The following is a 27,239-nucleotide window of genomic DNA, read 5'->3' as shown; positions in this document are numbered from 1 at the left end:
CCGATGCTTCAGGTGGATCCTAGAGCGCGAGAACAGTGCGCTGGACAAGCGCTAGGCGCGGGAACAAGCACTAGATAGAGCGGACAAGCACTAATGCTCCTATAGACACATTGCTGGTAGTTCTGATAGCGCTATAAGCGCGGGAATAGCATCAGATAAGTTGCGGGAGCATGAATAGTGCTGTGGGAATGTGCATGCATAGTGCGGGAAAGTGCGGAATAGTGTTGGACAAGGGCTATGGCTGAGACAAGTGAAGACTGCTGATAGGGGAGTAGTGAATAATATGAGGGATAACTTTGGTCCACCTATTGAAGGCTTATGCAGGTATACATGCCTAGTGCCAATATGATTGTCACAGCATGTTAGAAATACACACCTGAGGTATGAGAAACAGGAGTATTTTTCCAACTGCTATTGAAAACCAATGTACGAACCCTCTCTGCAATCCCAGAGGTGAAAATATCCTCCAGCAAGTCCACAGTTTGAGCTATATCCATGGTGTTCAATTGCTGGTGTACCATTTGCAATGCAGCAACCTTGCTTGATGTGATGAGGACTGTGGGCTGCTCAAGACCATTTCCTGGCAGTATTTCAGTGGGAATAGATGATGTGCATAGCTGCACTATGCATTTCTGAAATATAAATTGCGCTTCAAGTGTTATGATGATAGATTTCTGAAAATTTTAAATGGTTCAGTAGAGTTTGCTGAAGTACATGGTGGGGAGACATACATTTCAGTTGCCGTGGCTGGCTAGATTGAGCCATTGGAGGCTTGCAGACATTTCCCTTGGTATCACAATTGAGTCTAGATTGAAGGGGTTCAAATTGATATGGAGATGATAAAGACTAAATGCAGGAGTTAATAGGTGGGCTGAGAATTAAAACAGCACTAACAATATCATGTTCATGCCTGCTATTGTGAAACTGGACTCTGTTAATATATTCCTGGGGTAATCCTGGGGTCGAGATACTGTTACAATGAGCTTGATTTTCCAGTTGATCCCTGACACCAGCTGTTAAAGTTATGTCAATCAATAGAGATGTAGACCATTTAATGAGTTGAAACCTGTTTGTAATTAAGCAAGAGTTTGTGGCAACAGTGGCTTGCCACTATAGCCGCAACTTGGTGAGTTTCTGTGATCTTTAACCAAAGTGTAGTCTTTCCCATTAAGCATGTGGTCTTCCCTATTTATTGTTTTTGCACAACAACTTTCATCAAGGATAATGACTTTTGTTTTTCATAAACAAGCCCAACAACAATTTTTGTTATGGTCATATCTCACCTTCCCTTCAACATTTTGATAAGGTATGATCACATGTAGACTCACCTTAACACATACTACAACTTTCATTAAGAAGTTCAATTAAAGTAATGACTTTTCATTTTTTCCATATACCCACCAGATATGTTGTTCAATTATATATAAGAAGATTTGTTAGGTTTATGGAGGGTGCAGGGCATAGATGCAATACATATAGTGAGAAATTTCCAAAGAAATTGGCATTTGAGGACCACAGACACCCCTGCATTATATGGAATTCAAGTGATCCAAATCATCCTTTGGTACTCCCATAACATAATTCCCAATGGTCTTTGGTTCATATATGGTCCATGGTCTTTGGTCCCCAAGCACAACAGGGAAAGACCACAGAACACCAGGCAGACCAGCAGAAAAGTACCTCTTAGGTGAAAACCTCTGTAGGTGATAATCAACCTAAGAGGTGTCTGTAAGGGGGTGACCAAAGTGCCATGATCGTGAGGAACTTTAGGACACAAAAGCAAAGCATGATGCAAAATCGGAGAACATGTAGATGAAATATGAATAACTTCAGAGATATCACAACCATATTGACAACCTATAAAACAACATACAAAATAAGATGGCAATACTTGACACCCTGAAGATTAACCTTTACCTCAGAAACATTTATTCCATATTCAATGCAATGGATGCTGGCTCCATTCATGAAAGTTACATAATAGATTTATGGGGGGAATATGTGATCAAGTGAGCTAGGCTAACAGACTGTCATAATGTATATTTGATTCTGCTGAACTCAGAACTGATCTTCCTTGTATTGTACTAGCCAACAATGTTATTGACTAAATGGTGTATTCCACACAATCCTCCTTGTTGGATTGGCATTGTCATATACCATATATCCAGGTACAGATCCGAAGATCTGGATCTCAGATCCGATCCAGATCCGATGGACAGATCCGAAGATCTGGATCTCAGATCCGATCCAGATCTGATGGACATATCCATTGTCTGGTCCACAGATCTGATCTGATTCTTATTTCATGTCCTGTTCATATAACTCTAACTATTGTTCATCTCCTTTTGGTATTCCTGTACACCAGTATACCAGTTATCCTTTACTTCCGCTACACTTACTGATCCGCTTTAACTTATACTTCATTCCCGGTGAGGCGATCTCAACCTGGCTGGGCTGATATGAAATATCTAAAAATGCTCAACCAGTATAAGTGAGTCTTGGCTCTGCCTAGCTGCTATACTTGCAGAATGCAAGAACGTTCGACCCTAAAGGGGACTGCTACTGAACACAGAACCAGATGAAAGAAAGACCCTTGAAGTGCGATGGATGCGCGAAAGCGCAAGAAGAAAAGCGAAGTGAGCGCGAAGCGCGAGAGAGCGCACTAAGGTAAGCGTGAGCGTGGGAACGTGAGCGCTAAGGCGCGCGTTGTGCGGAAAATACCAGATAAGGAAACGGATAAGGAAGCGGATGTGCAAAGCGAGTGCAAACGCAGAGCGAGTGTTATAACGAGCGCGGATAAAGGTCTAGTATAGGCGGATAACGATAACCATTGGAAACACAAAGTGCGCCCAAGTGGTGACTACTACTCTAAGGTAAAACCCAATAGCGAGGGGAAGTACAGCAAAGGGGAGTAATAATGATGGAGTAGTAAGTCAGCAACTTTATACTATGGAAATCGCATCGGAAGCGGAAGGGATAGGAGCAGTAAGCGCTAAAAATATGTAATGACATGTAATAATGCTGCAATGCTTGTTACAAACCACGAGGCAAGGGATATGACGTACCAATGAGGTGGGTGGACATAGAGGGACGTTCCTGGATGATAGGCGATGCAGGGCGCTTAAGCGTGAGAAAGCACGGAAGGTGCGCGTGTGGGAATGCTGCACATTGTGTGGGAAAGTACCGCGCCTATGGCGCGTTTTGCGGGAAAGCTGCACGTTGTGTGTAAAACGACTAGGGACATGATAGAAGTCGAATATAGCTGATGGTGCGAGTTGTGCATTGAAGGCCAATTGTCATGAGTTGTGAAAAGGCGCAAAATGTGCCCATATGTGCCTGCAGAAAGGCGAGTCTCTACACCGGTTCATGATTCGTGATCCATCTGACTTACCAATACACTGTGCACATACTTTGCTTATACTTCGTACATAGCCTTGCGCCTTTGCTTATTGATCATTCCGTTAGTTATCCGTAGTATATAAACCCTTGTACATGCGCTGTAGTAGATCAGTTCAAATATCATCTTAGATTGCACTCATTCCATCTGGACTCTAAGTCCCTCTGTTGTCTGTCCGGACTTGAGTACAATACTCTTGTCTACTCCGAGACTTAGGATTGATTCCTATAGTCTGTATCTTCACCTCTGTCTTCAAACAGTCCTCACCCGTTAGTTTCTAGTTCAGATCCGATCCGGATTAGCCGTTACTCTATATGTCTGATATCTGGAAGCCTTAATGGATCCGTTACAATACTTATCCGTCTCACTAGACGCAATACTTCAGTACTCTGAAATAAGGGCAAGACTCAGGAAAGGGGCACAGTGCACAAGCTGAGGCCAAAGCCCTTTGGATCCGATACCTCTTGAGTACGGTCTTAACAGATATCAACAATACATTAAGGTTCTGTCTGGACATGAATCTCACTTGAGAAATTCAAATCAAAATTTACCTTCAGCATCATGTGACACTGCTCCCACGACCTTCAAAATGAGATTGGCACCTAGCATTATCATACTACCATCATATGCATGGACTATATGTTGGATTCTGACCACTTTCGTCGCTCTCTTCGCTCTTATCACTCTGGAGACTCCACCAGTGGTGCCACAGAGCCTCAACTGCAATCTGTATCTGGCCATAAAGAGGCCGCTTATTGGAGACTGGAAGAGGAGACCACCTTCCTTAGATACCTCTATGATAACAGGTCTGGCACAGATTGCGCCACCTTCCCCAAGAGAACCTATACAGAAGCTTCTGCGCACCTTGCAAAGCACTTCAAAAACCAGAAGGGTGGGGACAAAACAATTTCAGCCTGTAAGTCAAAGTTTTTGGCTCTCAAGAAGGCTTATCTCGCCGCTCAAGCACTCAAAGTTGGTGGATCGTCGTCAGGATTCACATGGACAGAAGCGGGGGGGCAACCATAGATAAGGACACCGCTAGCACTTGGGCTGGATATGTCAAAGTGAGTACTGTGCTCCCCATCACTGCTCTGGATCCTAATCTGTTTTTTCAAGTCAAATCCGAATGCCACGCAATTCAAGAACAAAGGATTCAAACATTTTGAGATCTTTGACTTGCTGACAGCTGGCATAAAAGACAAAGGAATTCACATCTGTCGCAGTCAGAAAAAAAATCGCACTGGCTCTACCGCATCTACTACCAGCATGCCCCCACCTTCCATGATACCTTCCACCAGCACTCACCCTCCTGCAGAACTCCACCTCCATGAGTTATCTATAGCCACCAACGAGATTTCTGCAGACATGGGCCGTCTTCCTGCATCTACTTCCACATATCCTCCCGCCACGTCATCACGCATTCCTTCGACAAGCCCACCCACAGCATTGACAAGTACCAGCCAGGGCAAGCGCAAGGCCAGCGCACTGGGTTCTGACGGCGATGCTCCATCAGGAAAGCACTCTTGCCCACCATCTGCAACTGCCAGAGCCCAGCTGGAGGGTAGTGCAGCGATGACATCACTTGTTACTGCAATGGAGGCCGTGAGCAAGCATCTTAGTGTACCCCCAGTTCTTGCGGCCCCTGTTGCACCTGCTTCTGACTTTGCGCATGCCATTGAAGTCATCAGTGATGCCACATACATGTCTGATGATGACAAGTTGGACATGACGCAGTTGTTTGTGAGGGACGAAGATCAGGCCACGGCGTTTTTATACTTGAAGGGTGACAATCTGAGGGCCAATTGGGTGAAGAGGAGGCTCGGTGAAACTCGTGCCATGCACATTGATACCGTCGATTAACTTGCTTCATATACTTCTTACATACTTGTCAAACACTATGATACATGCAAACAATTGAATTGATTGTCGAGATACAGAGCGCACAAACTAGTAGTATAACTTCAATTAACTGGGTCACCTCGTGCCGCACACACTGCAAGATAATCTTCCCACATCTCCCTAGCAATCCAATCACAACAACCATCAGCTCTCCGCCTCTCCGCAGTATCTGCTGAGCCATCACCAAGTTCATTCAGCTCACCCCCTCCTCCCTCAGAGTCGTATTCCAACAGATCATCAGCTTCTCCATCAAAACTGTTGGGGTCGTATCTGCAAACAAAGTTGTGCAAAGCACAGAGCGCATCGGGGACACATGCTTGGATGTCCATATGATACTCTGGCGGCACCTGAAGAATGCACCATCGGTGCTTCATCACTCCGAAGATGTGTTCAATGATGTTGCAAAGAGATGCGTGTCGGTGGTTGAATAACTCCTCTGGGGTCCGCAGCCTAGACATGTGTTAGAAAATAAAGTATTGAAATGAAAAAAAAAACATTACTGCTGATCGGCCTGACACCACTCATTCAGGTGGTAATGGACACCATGGTATGGCACTAACAGTGCATCACATGTCCCAAAGCCAGCATCTGCAAGTAGATATCTGCCTGGGGGCAAGGCAAAATCATGGGTGCGTGCATCATTCCAGAGTGCACCATCGGCAACAGAGCCATCCCAGCCACAAAGTGAGTATATAAATAAAAAATTGTGGTCGCACACAAAGAGACAGTTTTGGGATAAAAATCCTTTGCGGTTGCGCATAGTGGCATGCTGGTTGGCTGAGGCGAAGACTCAGATGTGTGTGCCATCTACGGCACCAATACATTCATCAAAAAAGTGAAATTGAGGGTCATCCAGAATTTTGGAGGATAGAGGAGTCTCAATCGTGGGTAAGTGGACTTGTGAGGAATAGAATAGGTCGTCCGAGAAAAAGTTAAGCAAGTGCTTAAAGTACCTAGCACAACATAATTCAGTAGGATATTGATATGACTCAGACAAAGGCTGAGTACTCACCTGGCAATGGTATCAGGGGAACACTGAAATCGCTCACCGAGATGGCAAGTCGAAAGCCCAGTTACACAGGCATACAAAAAAATTGCCAGTTGTTCCTCTACTGATATGCCATTGTGTTAAGACCGTACTCAAGTAGTATCGGATCCGAAGGGCTTCGGCCTCAGCTCGTGCGCTGTGCCCCTTTCCCGAGTCTTGCCCCTTATTTCAGAGAGCTAAAGTATCGCGTCTAGTGAAACGGATAAGTATTGCAATGGATCCGTTAAGACTTCCGGATATCGAACGTATAGAGTAACGGCCAATCCGGATCAGATCCGGACTAGAAACTAACGGGTGAGGACTGTCCGAAGACAGAGGCGGATATGTAGACTTATAGGAATCTATCCTAAGTCTCGGAGTAGACAAGAGTAGCGTACTCAAGTCCGGATGGATAACGGAGGGACTCAGAGTCCAGACGGAATGAGTGCAATCTAAGATGATATTCGAACTGATCTACTACAGCGCATATACAAAGGTTTATATACTACGGATAGCTAACGGAATGATCAATAAGCAAAGGTGCGAGGCTATGTATGAAAGTATAAGCAAAGTAAGTAAAAGCGGATTCGTAAGTGTAGCGGATCAGTAAGCATAGCGGATCAGTAAGCATAGCGGATCAGTAAGCAAAGCGGAAGTAAAGGATAACCGGTATACCGGTGTACAGGAATACCGAAAGGAGATGAACGATAGTTAGAGTTATATGAACAGGAAATGAAATAAGAATCAAAGCGGATCTGTGGACCGGACGATGGATATGTTCATCGGATCTGGATCGGATCTGAGATCCAGATCATCGGATCTGTAACCGGATATATGGTATATGACACATTGCGAGACACTTGGATATCATTTTGTTGCAAAATCTTCACCAGCGCTTCAAAGACTTCAAGGTTAACACCAAGATTGTGGCAGATTCTATCAGAGTGACCTGTCATAAGCTCATAAACCCATGCTTCACCAGTCAAGGCTGATGTGTGGTATGGAATACATGCATTGGTAGATAGGAATAATAATTGGTACAGATACACAACTTGTGTAGCAATGCACATGAAGATGAAAGTAAGTCGGCGTCGACGGACATCTGCATGCCATTGCTGTAGTGAGATGTCCATTATGGGTGTTGTACTGAGTCAGTGCACTGGACGGATATCATATATCCCTGGTTATCATGATAGCGGAGCATATGCCCAGGTGACTTCCGAAGGTCGTGGGAGCAGAGTCACATGACACTGAAGGTGAATTTCAATTTGAATTTCTCAAGTGAAATTTGTGTCCAGACAGAACCTAAATAACTGAATGATATCATCTAGAGCATAATCTCTGATGAGTTCTGAGTGGAAAGTGTCTGAAATGGGGACCGTCCAATGGCATAAGCGGTCTCTGGCAAGAACATGTGGTCTGAATGATGATGGTGTTATTTCACACCCTTTTTGGGTTTTCCAGGTTTTGGGGGTTTGCAAATTGGATGAGATGAATTGGGTGGCTCCCCAACTCATGAGGGCCTTGCAAGTGCAACATGTAGAAGGGCCAATGCATCTGTGTTGTCGGGAAGAGCCAATGTTCTAGAAAGTGAATCAGATATAAGGCAAGATGAAGGATTTAAGCTCTTCTGGGAGCATGATTGGAGACAAACAGGAACTGGGAGAGCCAACCGAAATCGTGCCAGCCTTGTTCTGAGCGGATTCAACATAAATAAGTACATGAGTGACGTTCGAGCACATTGTAATGGCCTCAGAATGTCGAATGCAGAGATCAACTTGAAAATTGCGGCTGCAACCACATTGGAAAGCTCCAATAAGTTCTTGGTTGTCAGAGTGGATCAGGACACATGCATCCTTCCATCCTAGATCAAAGAGAGTTTGAATGCTAAGCTCAACTGTTACCACTTTTAACCAACCAATGTCTCAACCTTGACCTTTCCAGTTGTTCTGAAGTGTCCAGGTGTTCCATTTTCCGTCCAGAGTCAAACTGATCCCCCAGTTCATTGATGTGTTAACCCAAAGGTTGAGATCTTGTGGGAAAGTTCGTGGAATGAGGTTGTGAGATACTGGTGCTGAAGAGAGAACATTAAACCACCACTTTAAGTCTAAAATGATGGATGGAAGAGGGTAATGAGAGCTGAAGCGGTGTCATGCATGGTATGTGACCCATACCATGACATATACACAACAGCAGTGACAAGGAAGGTAGAAGACACCTGACTGATTCCTATCACCAAGTTACCTTATCATTTTTCATTCATTTCTTAGCTAGTATTTTCACTTTCAAACTTCACTTCTATTTTTCCATGTATTTCTATTTTGTTCCATGAGATTCTATCTCTTTCTATTTTTTCTAGGCACATTTAGCCACCAGACTTTTCCTCAAGCCACCAAGCATGTTAGTAATCATGTCATGTGACTGGGAAATGCTCTGATTTGTAAGGATTCAACTTGACTCATTATGTTTGGTTATGATTCATCATGCTTTGTAAAACTTGCAACTGTATTTGTAATCCACTTTGTTATAAGGATGATTCAGCACACCTAAGGGCTTGGTTTGTAAGCACATTCTTACCAATCCATGTGATGACTCATGCTTTTCACTTTTCATTCTTTGTAATATTACACTTTATTTTGTATGTATATTAGTAAACAAGCTGACTCAACACAAGTTGTAAGCACATTCTTACAAATCTATGTAATGAATCATGCTTAGTAAGATGGCCTCCCAAAAGGTATATAAGGAGTCCATTTTCACTCATGTAATATAAGCTTTCCACCTTAACTCTTTCCTCAAACCATGTGAGAACCAGTAAGATCTAAGCGCAGGCCATTCAGCAGCCTTGAAGTTAAGAATAAGAAACATCTATTCAAGTTATATACTACCTTACAGGGGTTAACTATATAACAAAGTACAGCTACCTAGCTAAGTTCATCAGCAAAACTTTCCTCTCTTTTTCAGGAAGGGAGACACGAATCATGAGACACACTTCACAAATCCACGAGCATACACTTGCCCAAACACGTACAAACTCCACACTCAGAATTTCAAGAGCATAGACATATTTCACAATCCACGAACACACACTTGCCAAAACACGTACAAACTTCACACTCACTACTACGAGACCACGAGGTTTAAACTAATTAAGGAACAAGAAGGAGAATATTGAAAGACATTCCTCCCAAGAACTCAGCATGTTATCTACCATGAAAACTAGAAAAGTCATAGACCATGTACTTAAGGACTGGCAAGAAGTCTTATCCTGTATAGTTGTGTTGCCACTATATACACATCGTATATAAGACCCTTAAGTAACAAGACAGAGGGATGGGAATGACGAGATGAATGTACTAAGGTTGCAGAGGTATGAGTGACCTCTTGGAATGATGAAGGTTACATGAGACAATGTACCATTGATACTGGTAGCTTCTTTCAATGAGATGCGCCCCCTGAAGTGAGGCATGACAGGATGTCTGCAAGCTTGTGTAAATACTTTTCATGTTTCTCATTGGGTAAGGATACAGTGTGTAGGGCAGTGTCTCAAAGTAAGCCTAGGTAAATGATTAATGACACAAATCCTGCCATTTTTGAGAGTGCCATGGGACTCTGAGGGGTTTGGACTTGTCATAGACATCAATGAGTCCATGTTTGTATAGAAACAGGGTTAGAGAACTGTCAGGTAGCATGGTGCCACTGCTATAAGCATAACAGAAGAGAGTATGGTCGTTCACCTATTTCTTTATGGACCCAAGGTTCATGCACCGAAGGATGTCTACTGTGGCATCAGCCACATGACCTTGGATCCCACCAGCTGTTGAGAGCCTGAATGGAAATATGTGATTGATGAAAAGGTGTTAAAACCGTACTCAAGTAGTATTGTATCCAAAGGGCTTTGGCCTCAGCTCGTGCGCTGTGTCTCTTTCCTGAGTCTTGCCCCTTATTTCAGAGTGCTAGAGTATCGCGTCTAGTGAGACGGATAAGTATTATAACGGATCCATTAAGGCTTCCGGATATCGAACATATAGAGTAACGGCTAATCCGGATCGGATCTGAACTAGAAACTAACAGGTGAGGACTGTCCAAAGACAGAGACAGATATATAGACTATAGGAATCAATTCTAAGTCTCGGAGTTGACAAGAGTATCATACTCGAGTCCGGACGGATAACAGAGGGACTTAGAGTCCAGACAGAATGAGTGCAATCTAAGATGATATTTGAACTGATCTACTACAGCGCATGTACAAGGGTTTATATACTACGGATAACTAACGGAATGATCAATAAGCAAAGGTGCAAGGCTATGTATGAAGTATACGCAAAGTATGTGTACAGCATATCGGTAAGTCGGATGGATAATGAATCATAACCGGGAATGAAGTATAAGCTAAAGCAGATCAGTAAGTGTAGCGGATCAGTAAGCATAATGGAAGTAAAGGATAACCAGTATACCGGTGTACAGGAATGCCGAAAGGAGATGAACGATAGTTAGAGTTATATGAACAGGACATGAAATAAGGATCAGATTGGATCTGTGGACCGGACGATGGATATGTCCATCGGATCTGGATCGGATCTGTACCCAGGAATATGGTATATGACAAAAGGCCACCATCAACTTCAACAACAAGAAAACACTTGTGTTTGGGCCAGACTGGAATTATGTGATACGCTGCTTCAATGTCCAATGTGGCTGCCTGGGTACCAGGAGGAGCACAAGCCACTTGTGAGAGATGTGAATGAGTAAGTGTGAAGTGCACCTAAGCAAAAGAAGAGTTGCTGAAGTGACAAACGAAAGGTAGAAGGACCTTGCAAGGTGTGCCAAAGCAATGATGCCGAGGCAAATGAATGAACAAGGTAGAAGGACCTTGTAAGTATGCTGAAGCAACAACACTGAGGTGATCAAAGAAAGGACAGGGTAGAAAGGCCCTTAGAACAAGTAAGGCATTGAAACACACCTGCCGAGGCAGTGAGTGAAAATATGCTCACAATATCTGCTACTTGGGATGCTATACCCCACTCTGTAGGGAAGTTGTTTAAGTCCAAATGACCATTGACCAAGTACCCATCTTCATTCTTGAATGAAAGGTCTCAAACCACACGAAACTTCCAGGTTCACTAGCCTTTTCTACAATGCCAAGAGGAGAGGACACAAAGTGCCCACCAAGAATGTTTCGACCCTGCACTTTGGTGAAAGGACCTGACATGATCAAGAGCTGACTTGTGGTTCTTGGGAATGTAGGTTCTGGTAGGAGGTGCAATATCGCCAATAGGGAAACCATGCTGCAAGTTGTAGACGAGAGAAGGATATTTTTTGGTTAGATTAAATTCTCTAAGGTTTTTCTCATACACTGAGGCAATGTAAGGAGTGACAATTCAATTCAAGATATCAGAAGCAGGTTTTTGAAGCGGCTCCATGAGAGGATTCTCCACAGATTGTGCAAACATGTATGATTTCATTCGGATGCCTTGAAGCCTGGCAGCGTCCAATGTTGAAGGAAATGCAGATGGGTGTTGAAGTCGATTTGAGAATAAGCTTGCCTTGCCAGGAACTGGTAACAGCATTGTTCTTGGAGGTATGAGAGTGCATGCAACTACTCGCCCTGTGGCCAAGCTGACTGCAGATCATGCAAAGGAGTTGGTCAGTTGATGCTCCTTTGCCCTTATGAAGGGCTTGCCATTGCTATCGTTCAAAGGATGTGCCCCCTCCTGACAAGGTATGGTCGGGTTTCTTAGGAGGGTATGGTTGGAAATGAGAACCGCTAGAAGATGAAGACTGGTTTTCCAGTTTGGTATTGATTTGATTCTTTCCAATTGGTCGAGGTATGCAGGTCTGTCCATAAAAGTAAGGGTGTTAAAGGAACTTTCTGCATGCCTTGATATCGAACACAAGAATGGTGCGATAGTTTTCACTAAAATTGTCTCTTTCTGTGCAAAATGCACAGTGGTCAATGAAATATTGAATGATGATTGGGTCTGCTATTTGACACATTACCTTGATGAAGTTCCCAAAGGCTTCATTAAATTGATCTGCCAGTAAACTTGTCACCGGTGAGAACCCAGATGATGTTGCATCCATAACACTTAGTTTAGGATCGTTGACGAGTCCTTTCATTATCTTGATGCATGATGGGTCCTGGTGGATCTTGCGAAGTGCCAAAGGAGTGAGTACTGTAAGAGGTATGTGGACTTTCACCTTGGTGAGGTTGAAAATAATAGGACATGGAATTTCATAGGTGGATTTGAGAGAAGATGCAATTCTAGTGTTAGACTGCATGAAGGTATATGTGTTGCTTGAGACACTAGAAGGAACAGAGGGAGCTACAAATGATGCACAAGGATCAGGTACAGTAGGAATTGGTTCATCAACACCAGAAATGGAATATATGAGCTTTTTAGTGGTAGGAGTAAGTGAATCAACATAACTGTATGCTTTAGCAATCCTCTTAGTGAGGGAAGATGTAAGAGTGGGTGTAACAGGTGAGGTAGGAGGTTCCTCTACATAAAACTTGTCATCATCAGGAACTTCAATATGGTTCAGATTCCTTTGTTGGGCCTAAAGAAGATTACACTCAGAACAATGAAGGTTCTTGGCTATAACAGCTTCTCAGTTATCAAAGTCAATGACCCTTTGGACTTGACCCAAAGTGTTGGTCAAGCCATCGACTTCATCGTCTGTCATATCCCTGTCATAGTCAGGGTTTAGATGACTAACACTTTTATCACCTGCTCCTTGAGGAGCAACAGAATTCGTAGCCCCAGACATAATGTTAATATCACTTAAAAATAGAGACAGAAGTATTGATGCGCCGAATTCTCACTTGAGAGAATACCTTAACCTGAAGTGAGTGGGGCGAGATGAAAGAAAAAGACAAGCTGTGTGTACTGTCATACATTACATCTTATATCACATGCTCACTTAGTAAGCACTTGTTTGAGTTCACTTGCTCACAGGCTGGCTAGTTAGCTCAAACAGCACTTTTACTAATTGATCTTTGTACTTGTATCAGCTTCATCTTTGATTCATTTACTTACAGTGGCTCAAAAAGTGTTTCAATGTTGGTGGATTTGCATGTAATTGCTGTATTATGAGTCAGGGTGTGAGAATATGACTAAGCCATAGGACATGTGGGAAAGCCCTGCTTCCTAGCCTTATGTTTGGTCCATATAGTGTGGGAAAATTATGGTATTGAGTGAAGATATGGTTATTTTAATTTGGTGACTCATTGAGACACTTATTTGACTTTCAGTTTAACCAACACAATCTCTATAATTCTAGTAGCTTGGTGTTTCCTCCTGTTGTTCTAATTGCTTCTATCACTCTTCTATTCACACTATCTATCAATTTCAGCCATTCCTCATCAAAAATCTTGCCCCACTCTGCTGCAACTCTCTCCTACAGCTGAAATAACCCCTATGGAGGATCTTAATAGACTGTAAGTGATAGCTTGAGTAATTCCCAGGGCTGTTCAATAGGGTTGTGGTCTGAGGACTGGACTAGACATTATAGAATACTAATACAATAGTTTTCAAATCATTTTATGGTCAACTTGAAGTATGCTTAGGGTCATTGTCTTATTAGAGGGTAGTGTCTTCTTTATTAATTCTTGATTCCTGCATGCTCCTGAGCAGATACTCCTCCAAAATTGAAATGTGCTGCTCTGCATTCATTCTCTCCTACACCTCACAGAGAATTCCTACTCTATTTCACCTCATACAAACCTATACCATCAAGTGTTCTACTCCATACTTTAGTGTTTTCTTGACTTTTCTTTCTTCTAGTAGTTCTTCTGCCTTTTATCATACATATTCCTGACCATCTGATCCCATCCTGTTGGTTTTTGTCTCATCTGACCAGGTAACCCTATTCCAGTACTCAACAATCCAATACTGAGGCTTTATAGCAAAGGCTAGTTTCCCTCCCTCTATAGCCTGAAGACAGGAGAGGCTTTTTCTGCTTGACTACAGCTTTAAGTTGGCTGCCTTAGGAGTATTCCTGACTATTTGAGTAAAGAGAGCAGTGTAGATGATATAATCAATGAATTTGGTGCCTTGAGTAGCATTGGCAGTCTGCCTAGTTAGAATATGATAACAAGAGATTTTTTGTTATGGGGTGTAAGCTTGAAAGGACAATCTAGTTTGATATTTGTCTTATTTGAAATGACTTTTAATGACCATAATGAGAATAACCCTGCTCAGACCAGTTTTAGTAGCAATCTGCCTGGTATACAGATCAGAAGAGCTGAGGATAATAGGAGGAGAGAGTTGCAGTAGAGTGGGGCAAGATTTTTGATGAGGAATGGCTGAAATTGATAGATAGTGTGAATAGAAGAGTGATAGAAGCAATTAGAACAACAGGAGGAAACACCAAGTACTAAAATTATAGAGATTGTGTTGGTTAAACTGAAAGTCAAATAAGTGTCTCAATGAGTCACCAAATTAAAAATAACCATATCTTCACTCAATAACATAATTTTCCCACACTATATGGACCAAACTAAGGCTAGGAAGCAGGGCTTTCCCACATGTCCCCTATGGCTTAGTCATATTCTCACACCCTGACTCATAATACAGTAATTACATGAAAATCTACAAACATTGAGACATTTTTTTGAGCCACTATATGTTCTGTCTCACTTACTAATGTGTTTCCACATGCTTGTACATAGCATTACTCTTTTGCTTACTGATCTTTTGTATTTCTCCTCCAGTATATAAACTTCTGTATTTTCATCAGTTCAAATATCATCTAGACTTGCTCATTCCTATCTCTGGACTTTGGTCCATCTTAGTCATTGCTCTTTCTCAGGCCTAGGGATTGAGTCCCTAGGCTAAAGTTCCACCCCTCTGAGATTTATCCTCTCTATCTCCATCCAGGCTTAGAAATTGATTCCCTAGCTGGAGTTTTGCCTTTCTAGCACTTGCTCTCTTTCTAGACTTAAGTTCAACTTCTGTTCTAAACTCCAGACCACTTCTTCCATTCTAAATTCTGCTCCACTCCTTCAGTTCCCTTCTGCTCTAGACTTTGTCCCTGCAGCCATTCCTCTGTTTTTTTCTACTCAAAACAAGTCCTAAGTAGTCTTTACACTTCTCTCTGTCAAGTAAACAAAACTCTGCTGGAATTTCCTGCATTTCTTAGAAGTTTCTCATTGTGTTAGGAGGCTTGGCCGCTAGGGTCTGCCAGAGGTGCCAGGGGTCTTACCTGGGCCTCAAGGCACTAGGTATATATATATATCTAGTACATGTCTGTAGCTAGTCTTACTCATTCTAGTCTGTCTTTTCTGTTATCTAGTCTGAGTCCATCAGTCCTCATCAGTGTGGCCCTCTTCACTGTGCTTCTCTGGATTTCATCAGATTTCTATCAGACTTCATTTGAAATCATGGATACATACTTGGGTAAGAGGCATAGCACACAAGCTGAGGCAAAGTCCTTCAGACTCAGTTTTCTTCCTTTGAGCATGGCCTTAACAGGAACTCTGTCAAGGTTCATACAATCTCTGATGCTATTAATGAGGGTCATTCTTATAAAGCAATGATATGTATAATTACATCTTATGTTTAAGAACATTGACTTTACTGATCAGTAGAAGCAAAATTTGTTTGTTGTATTTATAAGTTTCAGCAATATAGGCAACCTAGTTAAAGTAGATATAGCATTGTCAAAGCCCCATTCCACTAGGAAACAAGTCCCAGACATATGAGTAACCCAGTTAGAGTAAGCATGGCATTTCTGGAGTCCAGTATATATCTATAAAATTGAGATCTATTGAATATGTCTGGAGTAGGTGTAGGCTGCCTAGCTGCTATTTCTAAAGAGACTGCATTTAACCCTAATGAGTCTCTGACTAGGCCCTGGCTCAATAATGGAAACAATATGTGCATCAAAGCATTATATGTGACTTTTGCTTCACATCAGGAAACCTACAATTTTTCTAAGCAACCTTAGAAGACTTGACTAAGTGTGATAATATTAGTTAAGCCTGGCAGGTCATTAAGCTAACCAAAATTAACAGATGACCTGAATATCCTACTCAATTATACTAAATCATGTTAAATTATGATATTGTATGTTCACTTGTAATGTCTTGGCCATCTTAGCTAAGAGCATGGTTTATTATTCACCTTCTATAAGTCCTGAAGATTATATAAGAGTGCTGAGGTATAATCAGAAAAAGTATAGGTTTCCTGATACAACGATATCCTCCACTTCTTGAAGTCAGTATTGATATACCAAACAAGCAACCAACTGATCCTCATCTGGAGACAGAACTCTCACTTATTAAGTAAGACACAGCTCAGGACTTCACTTACTTTCATATCCTCCATCAGAACCAATATTTATCCTTCTACTTAGTAGGAATTGTTGTAGTCTGGATAATTCACCTCAGTAGATCTTAGACTCTAGACATCTAGTAATCTTATTGGATCAAGTAGGGCACTGTTAAATGTCTATTTTACTACTAGACATGTATATCCATCCATTATTAATGCAGGTTGACTATGCCCTTTATTAAGGTCTACCAAGGATCAGCCTTTGTCATATAAGACTTATTATACATGTACATGTCTTAGCTCTCATCTTAGTCCTCATCTTTGATTTCCTGGTCTTGCTTATTCTAGTGCTTATCTAGGGGGTTATGCCTGAGCTGTAGTCAGGATCTTGTTTAGACTTAACTTTGTTTTGCTTGATATTTGTGATTTTATTGCTGGACCTTGCTTGATTTTGGCTGTCTTATTGCTGTTATAGTTTTGCTTGTCTTTGGTCCTCGTCTAAAGTGACACATTTGCTAAAGTTGAATCCTTTTAATTTCTTAACTTGACTTTGCTTCATTTTTGCTGCTGTATACTATAATACTTGTTGTAGTGACTATGTGATTCTTGTATTTCTTGGTTGATATCTTCTTAGTTAACCAGTGGTCTTGCTGTCATATTACTTTGAGTCACACCTTGTCTTATCCTTGTCTTAACTGGTCTTTGATTTCATAGTCTTGGTTATAATAGATGACTTCATGTAGCATTGAGAATCCTAGATATTGTTTCAAATCTTATTTGTTAGAGATTCAGCTCACAGTACAACAACATCTAGAAACATATTCTAAACTGCAAACTAAATGTTATCTAGATGATTCTAAATACATGCTCTACTTCTAAACATAGACAATGACAACATGGATCTAATATTAGCTATATTACATGTATGAGTTGATAGAAGATGAGATAGACAACAAAGATGAATTACAAAGGTACAAGATAGCTGTACTTAGTACAGTCATTTTTGCAGAAGGTGAAGAATCATAACATGAATGCCTCACATGTCAATGAGCAAGAAGAACATATCTCATTCAAGGTGACCTACTTCCTAATCCCTGTGCCAATACACCCTGGCAAACTCTGTACTTGGCTTGCAATGACTGAGTTTTTATCACCACTATGGGGGTTGACATGTTGACATTTCATCACCTCCTTTCAGCAAGCTTTAGGACACTACGTCCATTCTCCATAATGACATTCTGACCCACTGCTGTTCCTCGAAACTCATTGCCATTCACTTGACTCTGTAAGGGCTTTGGGCCTTGTCCTTCATTGGCTTAATTCTACTATGCATGAAGTCAGTCTCATACAATTTTTTTGTGTTAATCTCATCCACCATCTTGTGCTATCTGAATTTTTCACTTATCATACTTCTTCACACACTCAAACACATTCCTGAAGGCATTATCTAATGGCTCATGATTTTCAAGAATTGAATCATCTTGTCACAGCACACTATTCATTGTTGACTGGTACTTTTGGAACACTTAACAAAGTTAATCTACCAGTACAGACTTTGAATAACCAAGAGATTAAGAATGCTGCCTACAATGGTTGGCTGTACAATTACTTTGTTAGCTCCATCATTGTGTTTACAGCTGATGATTAGTCCTCTTTGCTATTCTTAGTTCATCATCACTCATTCATTGACTCAGGAAATATCATTCAATGTCAACTTGAGGACATGCAATCATGAGTAATGGCAGGGTAACTCTTAAGGCATGTGGTGGACGCATCATAGCCAAAGGAGACCTTCATAATGGGTTATATTTATTAAAACATACCCATGTGCAGTTACATAAAATGACTAAAGTATATACTGCTTAGGAAAATAAACCTGCAGATTGGCTCACCTGGCGCAAATGATATGGGCATGTAGCTGTCATATCCCGTTGTGACAATCATACCGGCGCTAGGCGCGTATGAATGTCATAGGCATATTTTGACTTGCCTAGAAGAAAAGAGTAAGACGCTAGTCACCAGCGCTATTCAGCTCCCAAGCTATCCGCTTTGGAACCACTTTTCCCCCATAGTGCACTACCCGGTCTGACGTCTAGGTGTTCCGCCCTTCCATGTCCTGCCTATGTCCACCTACCTCCGCTGGTGCGTTATATTTCCTTAAATGTCGCTACTCATCAGTCGCAGGTCTTATTATATGTGTCCTCATGTCCCGCAGCGCTGCATGTTCTATTACCTGTCGCTACATCGTGCCCTTGCCAGTGTCGCTACTATACTCGCCTACACATCCCGAACCCCTATGCAGTATGATAAAATGACCCATCCTACATACAGTACAGTACTTCCCTTCCCCGGACCTTTGCTGGTGTCGGAGTCACTTTAGTCGCTATATCCTAATTTTGGTGCAATCGATTCCGCTCTTGCCAATCTCTCTGATCACGTGTCGCTTGACTTGCTTCAAGTGCGCATCGCTAAAGTTCCTTCATAAGTTTGATCTTCACAACGTCGGGATCGCTGTCGGTAGTTGAGCTATAATCTAGTCGCTATCAGGCATTCCACCTGCACTATCATACCTTATCCCTCGCCTTACCTTCTTTTGATTTCTTCTTGCTGTCGCTAGTCGGACGATGCATAGCGCTATCGCATAGGACAACTTGCATAGTGCTACTTACTTATACGCACGTTTCTCTGTTGGAACTCACTTGTCGCTAGTCGCTGATCACTACAGCGCTACTCATTGGTTTTTGGCCTTAGGTCGCTATAGGTTATTAGTCCTTCGCATCGTCGCTACCCTTGCATATTTGAAGGGAGTTGCTTCAATAGCAGTCCTCTTGGGTCGAATATTACACTCGCGCCTATTTGGATAAGTAGCGCTAGTTTCTAACCAGCCTAGTCGCTATTACTCTTTCACAACTGGAGCCCACCGCGAGGGTTTCTTGTTTCTAGGCTCTCTATGCTCACCAACCATCCCCAAAATTCGCCTCTTAACCAACCACAGTCACTCCTTTATCAGTTTCTCCCACTTCTCCCTGTTTTCACCATCTTCTCCTGCTCCCTCAGCAGTGATAAGGCGATTTCTCACGCAGTTTTGGCGCGGACCTCTCGCATTTCAAGGGTTAGATTCCCCTTACTCCTGGCTTTCCAATGAGCCCTCATTTGTCCGATTTGGCCCAGTAGTTGTGGAGATATGGAGGTTTTGTGTTTTGGAGAGGTTGTGGATTAGAATGCTTATCCTGGGAGATCTAGAGCGTGTCCCTTCTCGCTTTTTTTGGCCATGCAGCATCCCTCAGTGGCTCTTGCCATCGCGCCATTCATCCCCTTGATCAGACCAGTCCTTGGGTCTCAGCAGCCTACCTCCTCCTCATACCCCCTACGCACTTTTGCCTCTCTCACCAGTCATCCCTCTATCGGATCCCTATCATCCCTATACTCATTCTGGAGCTCTTTGCCAGGGCTATCCATCCATCCCATCGCCTCCCTGATCTGGGAGCTCTTTGCCAGGGCTATCCATCCATCCCATCGCCTCCCTGATCCGCCCAGCCGTTCCCTCGCAATCCGCGTTTTACATCGCCCTATCAATTTATCACCCCTTTTCACCATTTCCTTCATATCTCGCCCCATTCCTTCACCAAACCCTGTTAACCCTAGACTCATTTTGAAGCTCTCATTCGCCTCTGTCCATCCGTCTACTCCCCATCACCTTCCATGCAGCCATTACCCTGTCCTACCCATTCCCCCTGGCCCAGTACTGAAGCGGTTCACCTGACTCCCTGCTGATCAGTGAAAACAGGTACTGGGCACCACTCTTTGCCTTGCCTGACCCCTCACGCACTGAAGCAGTTCATATGACTCCCTGCTGATCATTGAAAACAGGTGTGAGGGTCATCAGGTTGCTTTTCTTAGTTTTGTTTAGTTTTGGTTTGCATGTGTAGCTGACTGGGGACAGTCAGTATCCAAAGTCCCCATGAGATGTGACAATATAATTTTCCCTGGGCTGATATTCCCCCTTTTTACTTACCTTCACTTACCCACTTTCCTTAGTTTATGTTCGCATTTTTACTGCTTACATAATCATGTCTCCCTTTCACCAGTGTCAGTACCAGTCTGAATCACAGTCTTTTGCTTGATGATATTTCTACTCTCTGAGCTCTGAGTCTAGTACAGAAATCCTTTAGGGTCGAATAGCAGCTAGGCATAGCAATTTTGACCCAACATTTGAAGAGTACTTTTCAGAGTTCTCTTCTTGTTGTGTTTCCCACACCGTATTCCGGACCTTCGTCCGATGATGTTCCCACGCCTTCTGGACACCTTCCGGATGCACATCCGGACCTCCATACCCTTATCCATGCCTTCAGTCCTCCAGTCCACTATCAGTTTGATTCCATACACCTTCGTACATCCATATATCAATACCTTCGGACCTCCGCAGCTAAGCCTGCTCCATCCACCCTTAGTCCTATCGGATCCGAGCTCATTCCATCTCGGACTCTACCTTCCCTAGACTATCGATCTATATCCATGATCCATATCCTAGTCTTGTCTTCACCTAGATCTCCGGATCCGCTCATCCGATATCCAGACGCCTCATCCAATATCTCTAGACCTCCAGATCCGACCTATACTCATATCCAAAGCCCAAACCTTTAATCAGTGTCTATCTCCTTATGGTAATCCCTTGACTCCGGACTTCGGTTATCTCTGTTTCTGTCTTGCTTATTGATCCTTGTACTCTGTTCATATCCGAGTTCATTTACTTATGTTCCGTTCATACTTACTAATATGTTTCCACATGCTCGTACATAGCATTTGTGTTCAGCTTACCGATCCTCTCGGATCCCTTCCAGTATATAAAGATCTGTACAACTCCTGTAAAGTTTCCTTAGTTCGAATATCAACATAGACTTGCTCCTTCGCATCTTAGACTTCACTCATTCTTGTCTTGGACTTTGGTCCATCTGAGTTCTGCCTTTCCATCAAGGCCTAGGGATGGATTCCCTAGGCCGGAAATCCGGACCTTCGGATTTGTCCCCTATGTCTCTGTTCTGAAGTCTAGGGATTGATTCCCTAGAACGAAGTTTTGCCTTTCCAGCACTTCCTGTCTTTCCAAGACTTCTGTCTAAACCCTGTCTATCCGACTCTACCATAGTGTAGTCTACCTCTGTTTGTTTCTACTCTGGACCTTGTCCATAGTAGCCTTTCCCCTCCTGTCCTAATCCTGTCTGCTCCTCCAGTCCTCATAAACCTTCGGACGTCGTAACCTTCAGACAATGCAACCTTCGGACAAGGCAACCTTTGGATGATGCAACCTTTGGACGACGTACCCTTTGGACATCTTAACCTTCGGACCTCTGGACATCCTGTCCTTTGGACCACTCCTCCTATCCTATCCTGCTTTGGACTCTGTCCCTTGCAGCTTATCCTCTATGTGTTTCTATCTAGGGAACTTACCTTGGGAAGTCTTACCTTTGGATCTAATACAGTGAATGAAACTCCTCTGGAGTTTCCTATACTCCTCCGGAAGTTTCTCGCACTCATCCGGAAGTCCTCTAGCACTCTACTAGAGTAGCCAGCCTCCGGAAGTCCTTCGGACTTCGTCGTATTCCATCCGGACTTCATTCTGAAATTAAGGGCACGTACTCGGGTAAGGGGCACAGTGCACGAGCTGAGGCCAAGCCCTTCAGATCCCGTCTACCCTTGAGCTACGGTCTTAACAGTAGCCTATAGTGGCCTAAAGCATCTATATAGAGAAGAATTAGTTGAAGGTATGGAAGTATTGGATGAAAAATCACCTATGCCATAATGCAAAGCCTGTATACAGGCAAAACATGCAAGAGATTCACTTGATGAGCTAACCCACCGTGATGTATGAGGACCAGCGCAGGTACAGTCAATAGGTGGATCAAAATACTATATCTCTTTTACCAATGACTGTTTCCAAAGGTGCAGCATTGAATGTATGAAACAAAAGAGTGAAGTGTCCACTGAAGTAAAGCAATATGTGATGTACCTGAAGAAGTGTTGGACAGACCAGCCAAAAAAATTCCAAGTAGATATGTTAAGACTGTACTCAAGAGATATCAGATCCGAAGGGCTTTGGCCTCAGCTTGTGTGCTGTGTCCCTTTCCTGAGTATTGCTCCTTATTTGTCATATACCATATATCCGGTTACAGATCCGATCCAGATCCGATGAACATATCCATCGTCCGGTCCACAGATCCGCTTTGATTCTTATTTCATTTCCTGTTCATATAACTCTAACTATCGTTCATCTCCTTTCGGTATTCCTGTACACCGGTATACCGGTTATCCTTTACTTCCGCTTTGCTTACTGATCCGCTACACTTACGAATCCGCTTTTACTTGTACTTCATTCCCGGTTCATGATTCGTGATCCATCCAACTTACCAATACGCTCCACTTAGACTTTGCTTATACTTTCGTACATAGCCTCGCACCTTTGCTTATGGATCATTCCGTTAGCTATCCGTAGTATATAAACCTTTGTATATGCGCTGTAGTAGATCAGTTCGAATATCATCTTAGATTGCACTCATTCCGTCTGGACTCTGAGTCCCTCCGTTATCCATCCGGACTTGAGTACGCTACTCTTGTCTACTCCGAGACTTAGGATAGATTCCTATAGTCTACATATCCGCCTCTGTCTTCGGACAGTCCTCACCCGTTAGTTTCTAGTCCGGATCCGATCCGGATTGGCCGTTACTCTATACACGCGATACTTTAGCTCTCTGAAATAAGGGGCAAGACTCGGGAAAGGGGCACAGCGCACTAGCTGAGGCCGAAGCCCTTCGGATCCGATACTACTTGAGTACGGTCTTAACATTATTTCAGAGTACTGAAGTATTGTGTCTAGTAAGACAGATAAGTATCGTAACGGATCCGTTAAGGCTTCCAGATATCAAACGTATAGAGTAACAGCTAATCTGGATCAGATCCGAACTAGAAACTAACAGATAAGGACTGTCCAAAGACAGAGGCAGATATATAGACTATAGGAGTCAATCCTAAGTCTTGGAGTAGACAAGAGTAGAGGATTCAAGTCCGGACGGATAATGGAGGATGAACAGAGGGACTTAGAGTTCAGACGGAATGAGTGCAATCTAAGATGATATTCAAACTGAAGTACTATAGCACATGTACAAGGGTTTATATACTATGGATAACTAACGGAAAGATCAATAAGCAAAGGTGCAAGGCTATGTACAAAGTATAAGCAAAGTATAATCATAGCGCATTGGTAAGTTGGATGGATCACAAATCATGAATTGGAAATGAAGCATAAGTTAAATGGATCAGTAAGCATAGCAGAAGTAAGGATAACTGGATTACCGGTGTCTAGAAATACCAAAAGGAGATGAACGATAGTTAGAGTTATATGAACAGGAAATGAAATAAAAATCGGATCGGATCTGTGGACCGGACAATGGATATGTTCAACAGATCTGGATTGGATCTGAGACCCAGTGTGACAATCATATTGGCACTAGGCATGTATACCTGCATAAGCCTTCAATAGGTGGACCAAAGTTATCCCTCATATTATTCACTACTCCCATATCAGCAGTCTTCACTTGTCTCAACCATAACCCTTGTCCGACGCTATTCCACACTTTCCCACACTATGCGCGCACATTCCAGCAGCACTATTCATGCTCCCGCAACTTATCCGACGCTATTCCCACACTTATAGCGCTATCAGAACTACCAGCAATGTGTCTATAGGAGCATTAGTGCATGTCCGCTCTATCTAGCGCTTGTTCCCACGCCTAGCACTTATCCAGCGCACTGTTCTCGTGCTCTAGGATCCACCCGAAACATCGGAATCCATCCATTGTCCATCCTACCTCATTGGTATGTAATTTGCCTTGCCTTGAGTTTGTAACAAGTGCTACAGTCTTATTACATGTATATCCTATCCCTTCCGAGTCCGAGATGGTATAGTTTACTAGTATAAGAAGCCTATGGTGATTACTTTGACATTACTTCCCTTCAACTGTATTTCCTTCCCCTTAGGTTTCACTTTGAAGTAGTCACCTTTAGCTGTGCTCTATAGCCCCTATTAGTTCCCTTATACCTGAACACTTTACCTTGACCTTCCCTTACCCTTGCAATCAATACCTTTGACCTCACTCACTATCCACTACACTCCTTACACTCCCTATCCTATAGCGACACATTACCGCTCCGCTACCGACCTATTAGTGATCCAATAGCGACCATCTACCAACCCGCTGAGGGTACAACAACTCTGCTAAGGTGCAATGCAGAGCAAATGAAAGAAATAATAATGCCCTAAGCTCTGGGTGGGAGATGGAGCTATACTCTCTCTAAGTGTTGGTCGAGGTGTGATGTGAATCGTTCGACCCAGTGTGATGACAAGATATGGCTGGGCTGTAGGTAAAAGCACCAAACCAAAATATATGAGTCTCCTGCTCTCCTAGCTGCTACTCTTGCTAGCAAGAATATTCGACCCTAAAGGATCTCTGACTAGGCTCAGGCCCAAAGAAAGAGAGTGGAGAAGGTACTCCAAGTCAAGGTAAGAAAACTATGTTCCAGGAGCTATCTGGTGAGCTGAGGGAGCTACAACTAGGAAAGCTACAACTAGGGGATGCTACTAAATAACCCAAGTGAATGGGGAGCAACCAAAGAACTGGAAACAAGGGAAACTAGGTAATGACTGTAGAGTCCTAGGTAAAGGGAAGATGATTATGTAAGCAGCAAAAGTGCGAACCTAATCTAAGGAAAGTGTCAATAAGAAATGCATAGTGAAAAGTGCCTCTGCAAGGCTACAGAAAGTTTGAACACCACACCGGGGAAGCAGATGGCAGCAGAGAAATGATCCAAGACACGCTGAATGAGTGCCTAAGGGAGCACCTAAGCACAGGAAAGTGCCAGAGCATGCGAAGCACTGGGGAAGCGGCTCTCAGTGCAGGACGAAGTCTATTTGAAGTGGGATAATGATTGTTGTTCTAAAGTGTGGCTCTATACTGGTGCTCAGTGGTACTAGATGGGTGGTAGAAGGTGTCTAAGAAGTAGTGTAGTAATGCCTCCTCGGCTCAACACCAAATGAACCAGTGAGGTAAAGCACTATGTAATGGCTACTGGGCCATGAGAAATGGTGCCATACAATGTAGGTAATAATGAAAGGTACATGAAACAGTAAAAATAGCGAACTAATGCGTACCTGTGGGCTGGATGGACAGTGGATGGATGTTCCTGGATGATGGGCGACGCAGGGCACTTAAGCACAAGAAAGCGCGCGCAGGAATGCTGCGGCTAGTGCGGGAAAGTAGTGCGCGCCTTGCGGCTAGTGCGGGAAAGCAGGGCGCTCTATAGGGAATGACTAGGGATGATGTTGTGCAGTGATGGAATGAGACTGGTAATGGCTTGGTGACACGAGCCATGATATAGGCCATATGTGGCTGTAGGGACACGAGCCTCTACACTGCACTTCCACTTTTCTCGTGCCATAGCGCTCTATAGTTGCAACATATTTTCCGTGCACTAGCACAGTATCTTGTGACACGCTTTCCCATGCATTAGCACTATTTTCGGGTCTTTCTTTCTTAAGTTGTCCTTAGTAGCTTTTCCCTCGGGTCGAACATTCTTGCATCTTTGTGACAAGTATAGCAGCATAGGCAGAGCATTAGACATATACTGGCTGAGTGCTTTTACAAGTGCCTAGTCAGGTTGTGTTTTTCACACCGGACAGCACGCTATGGGAGAAAAGCGATCCTGAGGTGGATATCTTGGGAAAGAGGATGCTGGTGACTAGCATTTAGCTCCATTCCTATAGGTGAGGCAAAATATGCCTGTAACATTCATATGCGCCTAGCGCTGGTATGATTGTCACAATGCTGTCATCTGTGAACATTTAATCAATGTGAGTGCTCCTTTGGGAGAAACAGACGTGATCTACCATATGTTGATGGGTCTTCCTCAAACACCCATATGGCAGCAGTTTAAGTCTCTGCTCAAACAACAAATGCATGATGAGTCAATGGCCACCACCCCACAGACTATACCAACCTTTACCTTTGAAAGTTGTGTATCTCACATCACGTCTGAGGCTGCATGCCATGTCGTCACCCGGCATGCTCATTCTTCTTGTCCTGGATCTGAGTATGTGAACGCAGCAACCTGTTAAGACCATACTCAAGAGGTATCAGATCCAAAGGGCTTTGGCCTCAGCTCATGTGCTGTGCCCCTTTCCTGAGTCTTGTCCCTTATTTCAGAGTACTAAGATATCACGTCTGGCAGGACGGATAAGTATTGTATCTGATCCATCAAGACTTCCGGATATTGGATGGGTAGAGTAATGGCTAATCTGGACCAGGTCCAAACTATAAACTAATGGACGAGGACTGTTCAAAGACAGAGGCAAAGATATAGACTATAGGAGTCAATCCTAAGTCTCGGAGTAGACAAGAGTAGCATACTCAAGTCCAGACAGATAATGGAGGACAAACAGAAGGACTTAGAGTCCAGACAGAATGAGTGCAATCTAAGATGATATTCGAACTGAAGTACTACAGTACATATACAATGGTTTATATACTATGGACAACTAATGGAATGATCAATCAGCAAAGGTGCAAGGCTATGTACGAAGTATAAGCAAAGT

General features: G+C 43.0%; 3 protein-coding genes across 3 annotated transcripts; 2 read left to right on the top strand and 1 right to left on the bottom strand.

Moving 5' to 3' along the window:
* Positions 1 to 4,027: 4,027 nt before the first annotated feature.
* Positions 4,028 to 5,257, top strand: DFJ58DRAFT_727469 (uncharacterized protein; the record flags this gene model as incomplete). The annotated part of the gene is made up of 3 exons (XM_041385471.1): positions 4,028 to 4,383; positions 4,440 to 4,461; positions 4,514 to 5,257. The coding sequence occupies 3 exons, from the start codon at positions 4,028 to 4,030 to the stop codon at positions 5,255 to 5,257; spliced, it is 1,122 nt and encodes a 373-aa protein (XP_041244338.1).
* A 6,696-nt stretch (positions 5,258 to 11,953) lies between these two features.
* Positions 11,954 to 13,094, bottom strand: DFJ58DRAFT_727467 (uncharacterized protein; the record flags this gene model as incomplete). Its single annotated transcript, XM_041385470.1, has 3 exons — positions 11,954 to 12,256; positions 12,324 to 12,884; positions 12,957 to 13,094. The coding sequence occupies 3 exons, from the start codon at positions 13,092 to 13,094 to the stop codon at positions 11,954 to 11,956; spliced, it is 1,002 nt and encodes a 333-aa protein (XP_041244337.1).
* Positions 13,095 to 19,411: 6,317 nt separating this feature from the next.
* On the top strand, positions 19,412 to 20,712 carry DFJ58DRAFT_880557 (uncharacterized protein). The gene has a single exon (XM_041394540.1). It carries the CDS (start codon positions 19,872 to 19,874, stop codon positions 20,361 to 20,363), a length of 492 nt encoding a protein of 163 aa, XP_041244336.1. The 5' UTR covers positions 19,412 to 19,871; the 3' UTR covers positions 20,364 to 20,712.
* The last annotated feature ends 6,527 nt before the right edge of the window (positions 20,713 to 27,239 follow it).

This window comes from Suillus subalutaceus, assembly GCF_016647625.1.
Source record: "Suillus subalutaceus strain FC151 chromosome Unknown DFJ58scaffold_47, whole genome shotgun sequence".
Lineage (NCBI taxonomy): Eukaryota > Fungi > Basidiomycota > Agaricomycetes > Boletales > Suillaceae > Suillus > Suillus subalutaceus.
The sequence above is the reverse complement of the archived record's forward strand: the minus strand, read 5'-3'. Positions and strand labels throughout refer to the sequence as shown.

Coding starts and splice junctions, on each gene's coding strand:
- DFJ58DRAFT_880557 (XM_041394540.1), top strand. CDS start 19,872: ATGCAGCATCCCTCAGTGGCTCTTGCCATCGCGCCATTCATCCCCTTG.